We start from the raw sequence: 11466 nt of genomic DNA, 5'->3' as shown, positions 1-11466 counted from the left end.
ACATAGGTGCTGCTCACCTCTGTGACCCTAACAGGAGCCTGTGGCACTGTCCTCATCAGGGCCAGCCCCCTCCACCCGCAGCCACTCCAGGACAGTCACAGGAGCTGTCCCTGTCCCCTGGCCTGTGTCCCTCACCCTGTGCCCAGTGGCATGGCCACAGCCAAGGACATCCGGCAGCTTCCTGAGGACGAGCCTGGGCTGGCAGTGGGGGGGGGGGGCTGGTGAGGAACGTTGAAAAAGCAAAAGACGTTTATTACATTTCCCTTCCCCTCCCATCGAGTTCCAGACGGGGAACCCGGCCGTGGCAGGGCCCAGTTCCGCCTCTAGGCGTCGGCCACCTCGCGCAGCTGGTAGTCCAGGATGGTGTCCTGCCCCTGGAACTTGAAGTACCCGTGGAACTTCCTCTTCTGAAGCAGGAGGGGGAACCAGTAGCTGTCGTCGGGCCACATGTCGGCAAAGGGGATCCGGTCCAGCGGGAACCACTGAGGCCGCATCTCTGGAGCGGGTGGGAAGAGCGTGCGCGACGGTCGGCAGAGACTCAGACCGGCCTCCAGGGGGCGCCCGTGCGCGTGATGGGCCGGGACGGGAACCCTCCCGGCTGCCCGGCAGAGGGGGAGGTGGGGCGGGGCTGCGCCGGCCCGCGGACTCACTCACCGTCGCTCTCCGCCGGGGTCCCCTGGACGCTGTCGGCGCGGAAGATGTGCACGTCCATGCGCTCCGGCTGGCCCTCGAACTCGAACTCGATGCGGCCTGCTTTGTGCAGCGTGTCCGCGGTCACGCCGCACTCCTCCTGCAGCTCCCTGCGGAGAGGCGGGCGGGGGTGAGGGCCACAGCTGGAGCGCGGGCTGCCCACGCGGAGGCCGGAGCCCGGCGTGGCGCCGGGGGACGCAGAGCGAGTATTTGGATCTGTGAACACGGCCGGGGAGCTGCGGCACGAGGCGAGGGCTGGACCCCAGGAGGGGGCCCTACCCTGCGAGGCTTTGCAGTTCTCCCAGACCTCTTAGGGCTGGCCGGTTCCGAGGTCTGGGAGGGGTCGGGGTCGGGGTCGGGGTCGGGGTCGTGACCCTGTTGGTTCGGGGGCACAGGACTCACTGGCCTGCACAGCCTGGGACCCTGCGGCAGCCCAGGCCTGGCTGGGCTCCACTGCTCGGTCGGTCCTGGAAGGAGGCTGGTAGAGCCAGGACCCCCTGCAGGCTGCCAGAACCTGGGCCCGGAACCGGAACCGGAGCCTTCCCACGGGAGGGGTTGTCCTTCCTCACCCCACGCTGAGAGCACAGCGCCGCCCTGCAGGCCGCTGCTGTTCTAACCTCTGTTCCGACAAGGAAACCCCTTGCCCTGTAGCAATGTCTCCGTGGTTGATGGGACGCCCTGCCTCGGTCCGCCCCCCTTCTGGCCTGTTCTGGCCTCGGCCGCGGCGCTTGCAGGGGAGTAAGGGTCAGTCTCACACCAGCACAGCCGGGGTGCCCCAACCACGCCAGTGTGGCGCCGACTTAAAAATGTCTCGTTACACGTTCGTCCCAGACAATCTGGCCAGCACCCTTGGCTGCCCCCCCCCCCCCCGGGAGCCTTGTTGCCATTCCAGCACTTCCCCTGGGGTGTTCCTCCTCCGACAGCCCTGCCGGAAGCTGCAGACAAGGCCCACTTGGCTCCCTGGCGCACTGCAGAGCAGCGCTGTGAGCCTCATCACAGACCGACACACAGTTTCAGCTTGCTGACAGCTTCAGCTCGCTCTGCACGCAGCTGCCTTGGGCTCCAGGCACCGCAGGCGCTTTCTGGACGGTCTGTGCGGGACTCTGGGGACCAAGGCCACTGCCACCCTGGAGCTCCACTCTGCTCAGGGACTCTCACTTCCCCGCTGCCCTGTGTTTGTTTTTGTAAGTCTTCTAATTATGCCTGTCCATTTACGGTTGTGTGTAAAGGGGTTTTTAGCTTCATCTCCTGGGGCCGAGGAGTGTAATGCTGTTACTTGTGTGCCTGCTGCAGGAAGTCAGGGAAGACGCTTGGTTCATCAAAAACACGCAGGTCGGGGTGAAAGGGCCTGGTTTCAGCGGATCTGCTGTGACCTTCCTGGAGGCCCGGGACAGCTTGCACCTGCGGCCCTTTCAGCCGGACTTGACTCGCTCACTGGGATGGTGAGTGGAGATCAGACTTCACCTGAGAGACGCAAACATGCTCTCAGCTGGGGCGCACGTGGCTCCCCAGGTAAAAGAACGAGAGCTCACCGGGCCCCGCCTGCCCCGCCGGCAGCAGGCAGGCGGGCCTGTGCTTGGAACCCTTCGCCTCCTGACTGTGTTTTGACGGGTGTTGGTGACTCTCCCCAGCACGCAGCAGCGTGTGAAGTGCCAGTAAGCCCTCGGCGCTGGCGGGGCCGTTGCTGGGCACCGCAGGCGGGACAGCGCTGCTGCCCCTTTGCACAGCGCCTGGTCCTGTCTGCGGGGCTGGCCCCCGGGGGCAGGTGCAGAACTCAGAACCCAGCAGCCACCCCTCCTCTGGCACCACCCCTGGCCCCTGGCGTTCTCTGAACAGGGCGCTCTGCGTCCTCACCACTCTGGGGGCCCGCAAGGGTGCTGGCCAGAAAGACGGGGACGCCCACCCTCCTACAGCCCAAATGGACTCTCTGAGGGGCTCCCGCCACCTGGAGAACACGTCCTCCTTGCAGCTCAGGCCCCCCGTCCCCGGACGGTGGGTGGAGTGTGGAAGGGACTCCCACACATCGCCCTGAGCCCACGGGCGAGCGAGGCTCTTGGACGACGGTTCCTTCGGGACCCAAAAGGGCAGCTCAGTGGATAAAGTGACACTGAGTGCTTGTGACCTCGGCCACAGACTCACGGCAGAAGTCACTGCTGGGGCCGTGTTCGCCTGCCCTGCACCTGTCCCTCTCCCCCCACAGGGCAGGGGCATGACAGTCGGTCCTTCGTTCGAGGTGTCCTGACTCTTAGCTCTGCCTCTGCCCCCCACACTGCAGGCTGGTGCCCCGGAGCTCTAGGGAGAGGAGCGGGGTCTTGGAGAGAGCTCCTCAGTGATGACCGGCGGCCCTGGAGCCGGCGTGGTGGCCAACGGTCTCCACGGCTGAGTGGTCTCAGTGAGGGGGCAGCGTGGGGCCCTGGACACTCCCGGGAACAGTGTTTTCCAGGGGCAGCCCCGGTGGATGCTCCGTCCGAGAACGAGCCTCCTCCACAGCCCCACCTGCTGGAGGAGGCCCTGAAGTGCAAAGAATCGTGACCCTCTGAGCCAGTGCGGGAGACCTTTGTCAGCTGACAAAGCTGTCAGCCTGCAGGGCTCTGTGCCCCGGGGTGAGGTCAGGACAGAGGAGAGGAGTGAGGCTGGCGGTTCCTCAGCGAGAAGGAAAGCGAGGGGCCAGGAGCTTCCATCTGCACGAAGAGCACAGGAAGAGCGCTGAGGAAGGAACACACCGAGGCAATGCAGTTTATTTTTGTCATCCTAACTGCTCTCACGGACGAGTGTCTGAACCGCCAGCAGCACCGCACCTGCTCATGCGTGCATCCCAGGTGTGTTTTTGTGCTGCTGTGGCTCGTCCGTGACGGCCGCGGCCCAGGGGCGGGCGGGGGGTCGTGGGGTGAAGCAGCCTCGGCGCCGGGACTCGGGTTAGATGCCAACGTGTCACAGACTCCAGGGCGACCAGTCACGCGGGTGAAAGAGAAGGACAGCAAGGTGCTGAGCAAGAAGATGCGTCGTGTGGAATGCCCAACTGAAACCACCAACGGCAGAGGGACGTGGAGGACAAGGGCAGAGACAAGGGGCGGGACAGGAAGGAGGATGGCGCCCGGAGAGCAGGAATGAGTTTGGTGGACGACATCAGGAGGGGCCGTTGCCCTGGACGCAGGGGGTCCGAGAGTGCCCGTTCAGAGCCTGGCAGAGTGGGTCGGGAAACAGGCCCCAGCCGCGCTCTCCACCAGGGACACCCGCTGATTCAAACAGATTCAGTATAAATAGTGAACAGCACAGAGACGCCCCGATGGAAAGTAAGCGGTGGAGTCCTGGCTGGTGCGGCTCAGGGGACTGAGCGCCAGCCTGCAAACCCAAGGGTTGCGGCACAGGCCTGGGTTGTGGGCCAGGTCCGCTGTTGGAGGTGCGTGAGAGGCAACCACACACTGATGTTTCTCTCCCTCTCTTCCCCTCTGTCTAAAATAAAATCTTCATTAAAAAAAAACAAAACAAACAGGCAAAAGACATGAGCGGACACGTCACAAAGAAAACAATAGCTGAGCAGCCAGCCAACACAGCAGGTGCTAAGCTTTGTTCTTCACTCGGGCAAACAGTTAAAACCTCGGCGATGCCCTGGCTGGTGTGGCTCAGTAGACTGGGTGCCAGGCTGCAAACCAAAGAGTTGCCGGTTCGGTTCCCGGCCAGGGCACATGCCTGGGACTTGAAAAGCAGGACGCACGAGTCCGTGGGTCACTTCAGGGAGCACAGTTACCCTGGCAAGCTGACACTATGCACTGGGACAGACTCAGATGCTCCCCTTAGGGGAGTACCCACCAGGAAAGGGGGCATGTGGGCATTGGCCCAGCAGGTGGAAAGGCACGTGGGCACAGGCCGTGAGGGTACTGTGGTGCTGAGAAACTGAGGTGCAAGGGTTGGGTGCCTGCTCCAGGTCACAGGACTCAAGGTGGTGAAACCACGGGCCTGGCTCTACAGCTGGAACCGCCCCCCCTGCGGAACCTGGCCCCGGGGTCAGGCTCGCCTCTCCCTCACCTCTTGGCCCCGTCCTCGATGGTCTCTCCCTCTTCGACTTTGCCCCCGAAGCCGTTCCACCGGCCGGCGCCGAAGCCCCGTTTCTTCATGCCCAGGAGAACTCGCTCAGGCTGCACCACCAGCACCAGGGTGTAGAGCCTGGAGGCGCCCATGGAGCCCTGGGGTTCTAGGAGGAAGGCAAAGGAGCCGGGGTCAGCGGGACTTGGGCGCGGACGGGTGTGGATGGAAGCCCGCGTCCGCGGCGGGCCGGGGGGAACGGGAGCGTGCTCCGGAAGGCAGGGAGGGGGAGCTGCTGGTAATTTCCCAGCTCCGCACGCGGGGCTGGCCCGCCCCTGAGCTCCTGATCTGGGGGAGAAAGCGGGTCAGGCGGTGGCCCACCTTCCCCTCCCCGCCGGCTCCCGGCAGCCGCTGGTCCGGCCCCGCGCGGCCGCAGCGCGTCTGCAGGAGCAGGGGCGGTCCAGTCCCCGCGCTCATCCGGCCCCAAGATAAGCGTCGGTTTATCCGACGGCCCTCCGAGCCCGCCCCCGGACGCCCTGCCCCCCTCACCCCGTCTCACCCGCCCCCTCTCCCCCCCTGGCGCCCCGGGCCCCCCCTTCCCAGGGCCCAGCTTCCCGGCGCACCTGGCCGGTGTTTCCCGCGCGCTCTCCCTTCCGCGCGCCGCGTCTGGGGGCGTGGCCTAGGGCCGGAAGCGGGGCCGGCACTTCCGGCGGCGCGAGCCGGTGGCGCCCATGGCGGGGTGAGCAGTGCCGGGGCGCGCGGCCGTGCGCTCGGCGGCGCTTATGGGGCGCCTGCTGCATGCACGCAGGGGGCGGCAGTGGCCGGGGCCCCAGCCCAGGTGTCCTCGTCCGGAGGGACGCAGAGCCCACCTCCGCCGTAGCCGGGACTCGGTCCGCCCGGCGCGGTGCCCGGAGGAGGCCGGCGAGCAGTCGGCGAGGCTGCGGGGAGCGAGGGGCGGGCAAAGAGCTGGGCAGGGTTTTAGGAGGAGGAGGGGGCAGGTGAGGCGGCCCCGGAGGCGGAGGCGAAGCCGGCAGGCCTGAAGGCCGTGGCGCAGAGCTCCTGAGAGAGGGGACGCTGATGCGGCCGAATCCGGGATGCGGGTGGGGGTGGAGGGGGTCAGCTGCCCCAGTCAGGGGGTGGGTTTGCGTAACCCCAGAGTCCACCCCTCCCCGGGGCGCCCACGACCCCTTCAGTGTGAACTTTGGGCCTCGCAGCTCAGTCCCTACGCCTGCTTTTGGGCTGTGGCTTGGTCAGGTGGCCTCCTCTCCTGGGCCCCATGCCCTGCCTCTAAAAACGCGCGGGTTGCACCGAGGGCCCCACCAAGCTCAGGACTTCTGGTGTGTGATGCCCGACTGCCTGCCCCCTTTCCCTCGTCAGGTCCTGGAAGCGGGTGTGCGCTTCCCTTGGGCGTCACGGCTTCCACACTGCTGGGGGTCACTACAAGGCTCGGACCGGCGCGGAGCACCAGTGGCTGATGCGGCAGTTGAAGGACCCGTTCGTGAAGGCTGCGAAGGTGGAGAGTTACCGGTGTCGAAGCGCCTTCAAGCTTCTGGAGATGGATGCGAAGCACCGGATCCTGCGGCCAGGCCTCCGGGTGTTAGACTGTGGGGCGGCCCCTGGGGCATGGAGCCAGGTGGCTGTGCGGAAGGTCAACGCTGCAGGCACAGGTGGGGTCTCCTGTAGATCTTAGGGTCAGTGTGAGTCTGTAGAGGCCTTGAGCCCGAGGACCGAGGACACAGCAGCTGAGCTTATTTTTCTGCTTCACGTCCATGACCTCACCCTCCAGGGCTGCTAGGTCCTGGTCCCTAAAGCCCTCCCTCTCCTCCAGGTCCCTCTGGGGCTGCTCCACTCTCACAGCTGGGGCTCCAGATTCTCAGCTCTGGCTCAGCTGGAGGGACCCTGCTTTTATCTTTCCTATTTTCAGGGTTTTATAATAAAAATTTTATTTACTTACTTTTAGAGAGAAGGGAAGGAAGGGAGAAAGTGAGGGAGAGGAATATCCATCAGTTCTCTCTCTCGCCCCCTGCTGGGGACCCAGCCTGCAACCCAGGCATGTGCCCTGACTGGGAATCGAACTGACGACCGTGTGGTTCGAACGCAGGCTGGTGCTCAATCCACTGAGCCACACCAGCCAGGACTTTTTTTGAAGAATGTATAAAAAAGGTTTTCCTGATTAAAAAAAAACAACAGGTAAACCAACACTCACACAACTTAGAAAACAATGTCACCCTTTTGAACAGGTGCTGGTGGTACTGTCGCCTCATCTGGGGCATCCGGCCACCATGCTGCGTGAGGGTCCTTGCCCCCTGCACTTCCTGCGATAGCATCTGAGGGTCCTGTGTGCACTGGCGTGCATCAGTGCGACACGTGGCAGCTCACAGAGGCCTCTCCTGGACACCCACGAGTAGGCACTTGTGTTCATTCTCCCCGTGAGGACACAGACGGTCAGGGGAGCGCAGTGACCAGCAGGGAGGCAGCCCCGCTGCGGGGCTGGGGCGCCGCAGGGGCCCCGAGAGAAGCAGTGTTTTTAGCTCCAGTTCTCACTGGCCAGTGAGTGGATCTGGGTCCGGAAATTCACTGGCACCACCAGCCTATCCGGAGACCCAAGTCCAGTGGCTCCCCTCTCCCAAGAAGCAGGAGGATGGCCTAGTTTAACTTCCTTTTTTTCCCAGAAGTTGCCCACCGGCACCCAAAGCCATTTGCTTGTAGTGGCCACTCCCTGAGGTCGTAATGTGGGACGCTGTGGAAACAGAGTACCATGCGTGAAGCGAGGTACGCGGTGTCCCACTTTCCAGGGCTGAGAGGGCAGAGTTCTGGCTTTTGTGAAATGAGGTGCTCCACCAAGTCCGAGGATGTCCAGTCTCTACGTAGAAATAAAACACATTTCCCTTCCCTCTGTGGAACAGCCTTATTACTAAACAGGCTGAACAAATCTGTGACTGCCCTGAACTTAACAGCCTTCACGTGTGCCAGCAGAATGAACTCAGAGTAGGGAGGTGACGCAGAGAGGGGACACTGGGCTTGTGAGAGTGGGGCTTTTGCAGCCTGAGAGCAAGGGGAGGGAGGCGGGGACCGCAGTGTGCAGGCTAAAGGTCTCATTTTAGGTAAAGTGAAACAATGACACCTTTTTACTTCACAACTGGTGGCTCTCTAACAGGGTCAAGGTATCAGTTTCCGACCTTATCCTGTATCTGTACTTTCCCCCAAATTTTGGCCACTGTCTAATGAAAGAGTTTGGCTGAAGCTGCAGAATGCATTTGTTGACTTACCCAGAGGCACTTCAGTGTGTCACTTCCTATTGTGGGTTATCTAAAGAGCAGTGGGAGATAAGGAGGCCCGCAGCAACCTCACGGGGGAACGGATGAGCGGAATCTGAGCCGCAGACAAGCCCTAGGTGCGGCTCCTGGCCCGCCTTTCTCCCTGCCGCGGGCACTTCGCCTCTCTGGGCCTCTGCTGCCTCTAGTGCAGAGTGAAGGACCACCGCGCCACTTGTGTTCTTGCAGGATGGATACAAAGTGGGAAAAGGCCCGGTCTGCCTGTTTGCACATTAGCTCTTTTCCTTGGCCCTGATTCTTTATTTCGTTACTTTGTTGCACATACTTTTACGGGGGAAACCAGGGTGTAGATAAACCATTCATTCACCGTTTCTTCCTTAGATCCCAGCAGTCCTGTTGGCTTTGTGCTGGGGGTAGACCTTCTTCACATATCACCGCTGGAAGGAGCAACCTTTTTGTGCCCTGCTGATGTGACGGACCCAAAAACCTTCCAGAGAATCCAAGGACTGCTTCCTGGTGGGACAGCAGATGTCCTTCTGAGCGACATGGCACCCAATGCCACAGGGATCCGGGGCCTGGATCACGACAGGCTCATCGGACTGTGCCTGTCCCTTCTGGACATGGCTCCACAGATCCTGCACCGAGGGGGGTCATTCCTTTGTAAAACCTGGGCTGGGAGTCAAAGCCATCGGCTGCAGAAGAGACTGACCGGGGAGTTCCAGAACACCAGGACGCTGAAGCCTGAAGCCAGCAGGAAAGACTCTGCAGAGGTGTACATCTTGGCCACGCAGTACCGCCCGCCAAAAGGGTCTGGGAAGGGCTGAGCACTCCTCCGCCGCTGCCGGTCCTTTTCCCCGCGAGTGCACACGGGACAAGTGGGGGACCTTGTTCTTCAAAGGGGAAAGAACAAGACTGTGTTCAGTGGCTGTGATAAAAAACAAAAAACAAACAGCCCGTCCCATGACTTGTGAAGAGGGTGTTCCGTGAGAAAGAGACAAGGTGAAAAGATGGGAAGACCGGCTGCGAGGGAAGGACAGAAATGCAGGAGGCAGAGCTGGAGAGTGGCTCAAGCCTTCAGGCTCAGCTCTCACCCGCAGACTAGCGGGTTACCCAGCAACGGGTCCCGCCCGCGCTCCAGGCGCAGCGCAGGTTTCAGGGGTGGTTGTGGCCATTCGTATAACGGAGAAAAGTCTGAACTTTCAGTCTGGGAATGATTTCCATCTGTCTGGTGAATGGTCTGGAAAGACATCCGTTCTTCCAGCAGCGAGAATTCCCAGGACAATTAGGGAGGGCGTTTGATGTGAATTTGTGCCCGGGGTGGGTGTGCTTTAGTTTTTGCTGGAGTCCACGTTGCTGTAACACGCGGGCTCCCCGGACCATAAATGTGATTGCCTCCGCGAGCGGCGGTGCGGTGTGTTTGTGCGTCTCCTTTCACTCCTCCAGGGCTCCGTGCCGCTCCATAAAAGCACGTGGGCTGTACGGTCCGAAGGGATGGCCGTGCCGCTAAGTTTGTTTTTGTAACAAGGGTACAGCGTTTTTCAAAGCAGTTTTCCCTCCATAAGTTTACTGACGAGCGATGATCGAATCCCGAGGACCCAGGAGTTTCCCTCCGGGCCTCCGGCTTAGTCCCGCTGCCCGAAGGGCACCGCAGGACGGAGTTTCATTTCTCATGTCATTTCACGTGGGAGTCCAGACATCGCGCCATCCTGCCTCCACGACAGGCCGCCCCTCCGGGTCCCGTGCGTTGGGGGGGCCACACGAACGCGTGTTTCGTCCTCTGGAAGAAGGGGATTCGGGGCGGGCGGCCGGGAGGAGAGGGGACTCGAGTCCCCGGGCGGACCGAGGTTGCTGCCCCTGAGCGGGGGGCAGTGCTGGCTGTGACCCGGGGAAGGGGGCGCGGGCGCGGGCGCAGGCGCAGGCGCAGGCGCAGCGCTCTCCGCTGTACGCAGGCGCCCTGCGCGGAGGGAAGTACGGCGGCGGCACGATCTCGGCAACAGCCGAGCGTGCCGAGGTTTGGCGGTGCTATTCCGCACAGTACGGCGCGGGTGGGGGCCCCGACGGTCCCGGGGGCCGCCCGCGGGGTCTGCGCCCGGCCGCACGAGTGCCGGGGGAAAGAGGACTGGGGAGCTCGCGGGTCCGTGGGTCCGCGCGCCGCCTCCCGGACCCGCGGGGCAGAGACCGGCGCTGCGCGGCCAGCCCCGCCTCGGTCTCGCGAGAGCTCAGCCCCTCGTCTCGCGATACGCGGGCAGAGAGGAGGGAGATCTGAGCTGCGACTGCGGCGGCGGGCTGACTGGGCCGGTGAGCTGAGGGCCGGGGCCGGCGGGCGCCGGGAGGGCCCGGCGGGGCTGAGCCGGGGGGCCGGGGGCCGGGGGGCTGGGGGGCGAGGAGGGCGGGCGGGCGGCCCGAGGGTCGGGACCTGGGCCCGGCTGCCGCCAGGCTGGGCACCGCCCCCTCCGTCCTCTCGGGGCTCGGACCCGGCGGCCCCTCCGCGCCCCCCTCGCGTGTCTCTGTGTCCCTCCGCTGTCCCCACTGCCCTCCTGTGTCCCCGCGTGCCTCCCACGTCCCTCGTCACCTCTCCTGTCCCTGTCGCCTCCACCGCCCCTCGCCCTGCGTCCCCCGGCTCCCCGCCGCCCCTGCGCGCCCGGGCCAGGCCGAGCCCCGGTGCTCTCCGCGCCCCCGCGGGCCCCAGGGTTTCCTCCGGGAGAAGGCGCCTCCGGACCCGGCCGGTGTCCTCGAGGCTGGCGTGCCACCGAGCGGGGTGCTCGCGAGGCGCCCCCGGGGCCGTGGGGTGGGAAGCGGCGCCCGCGCCCGTCGCCTGCGCGTCCGCCGGGGAGGCGTAGGGGTCGCTGCGGCTCCGCGCCGCGGCCAGGTGGGCGGGGACGCGCGGGCCGCCGGCCGCCGGCAGCTGGGACCGGGCGTTTCGCCCCCGTGTGAGCGCGGGGAGCGCAGCGAAAGCCCGCGGGGGCTGGCCCAGCGGCGAGGTGCGGAGCGCCCGGCGGGTTCTGTGGGTCTCCCTGGGCGTCCCCCTGCCGAGGAGCAGGCGCCGGGGCCCCGCGACGGCAGCGCGGGCTCGGAGGGGCCGGGCCGCCGCCGGAGTCGGGTCTCGCAGACGGAGAGCGCGGAGTCCCGCCGCCGCCGCCGCCGCGCGCCCGGCGGGGCGGCTCCGTCCAGGCACCGGCCCGTGGGCGCGGCCTCGAGTGTCCGCGGCGCCCGCTCTCCCCGGGACGGGACGGCATCTCGAGAGAGGGCGGGCTGGCTGCCGTTCCCGTCCTGGGGTGGCAGGTGGGTCCCGGTCCAGCGCCCCCTTCCGGTCCGATGTCCGCTGAGAGTGAAGGGCCGTGGGGGTGCGCGGGCCGGGGAGGGAGTGACAGCCGGCGGCCGGCGGGGCTCTGCGAGCGCACGGCCTGGGCGCTTAAGAAACGGGAGGTCAGAATCAGAGGAAGGGTCCGCGCTTCCTGCTTTCTTTTCCTTTTGGGGG

The 11466-nt window shown here is 64.7% G+C and overlaps 3 protein-coding genes across 4 annotated transcripts in view; 2 read left to right on the top strand and 1 right to left on the bottom strand.

Annotated features, from left to right (window-relative positions):
- Positions 1 to 231: 231 nt before the first annotated feature.
- Positions 232 to 5462, bottom strand: NUDT1 (nudix hydrolase 1). Of its 2 annotated transcripts, none has more exons than XM_045824985.1 (4): positions 5337 to 5462; positions 4717 to 4882; positions 655 to 800; positions 232 to 496 (listed from the first exon to the last, which is right to left on the bottom strand). In XM_045824985.1, exons 2-4 carry the CDS (start codon positions 4866 to 4868, stop codon positions 324 to 326), a joined length of 471 nt encoding a protein of 156 aa, XP_045680941.1. In that variant the 5' UTR covers positions 4869 to 4882; positions 5337 to 5462; the 3' UTR covers positions 232 to 323. The 2 variants fall into 2 exon arrangements, with proteins under 2 accessions (XP_045680941.1, XP_045680947.1); XM_045824991.1 differs by lacking the exon at positions 5337 to 5462 and adding an exon at positions 5095 to 5224.
- Positions 5413 to 9388, top strand: MRM2 (mitochondrial rRNA methyltransferase 2). Its single transcript, XM_045824891.1, has 3 exons — positions 5413 to 5452; positions 6091 to 6380; positions 8370 to 9388. The coding sequence occupies exons 1-3, from the start codon at positions 5445 to 5447 to the stop codon at positions 8810 to 8812; spliced, it is 741 nt and encodes a 246-aa protein (XP_045680847.1). The 5' UTR covers positions 5413 to 5444; the 3' UTR covers positions 8813 to 9388.
- Positions 9389 to 9978: 590 nt separating this feature from the next.
- Positions 9979 to 11466, top strand: part of MAD1L1 (mitotic arrest deficient 1 like 1) — a 108463-nt gene continuing 106975 nt past the window's right edge. Inside the window, exon 1 of the mRNA XM_045824591.1 lies at positions 9979 to 9999. The gene's annotated coding sequence lies outside the window, so the exon portion shown is untranslated. The remainder of the gene's footprint in view (positions 10000 to 11466) is intronic.

The sequence above is a fragment of the Phyllostomus hastatus genome, unplaced genomic scaffold (assembly GCF_019186645.2).
Source record: "Phyllostomus hastatus isolate PE091 unplaced genomic scaffold, TTU_PhHast_1.1 phas_contig_150, whole genome shotgun sequence".
In the NCBI taxonomy this organism is placed as follows: Eukaryota; Metazoa; Chordata; class Mammalia; order Chiroptera; family Phyllostomidae; genus Phyllostomus; species Phyllostomus hastatus.
The sequence above is the reverse complement of the archived record's forward strand: the minus strand, read 5'-3'. Positions and strand labels throughout refer to the sequence as shown.

Coding starts and splice junctions, on each gene's coding strand:
- MRM2 (XM_045824891.1), top strand. Junction 6,381..8,369: donor GGTCAACGCTGCAGGCACAG/GTGGGGTCTCCT, acceptor TTTCTTCCTTAG/ATCCCAGCAGTCCTGTTGGC.
- NUDT1 (XM_045824985.1), bottom strand. CDS start 4,868: ATGGGCGCCTCCAGGCTCTACACCCTGGTGCTGGTGGTGCAGCCTGAG. Junction 801..4,716: donor ATCGAGGACGGGGCCAAGAG/GTGAGGGAGAGG, acceptor GCCTCTCCGCAG/GGAGCTGCAGGAGGAGTGCG. Junction 497..654: donor GACCCCGGCGGAGAGCGACG/GTGAGTGAGTCC, acceptor CACCCGCTCCAG/AGATGCGGCCTCAGTGGTTC.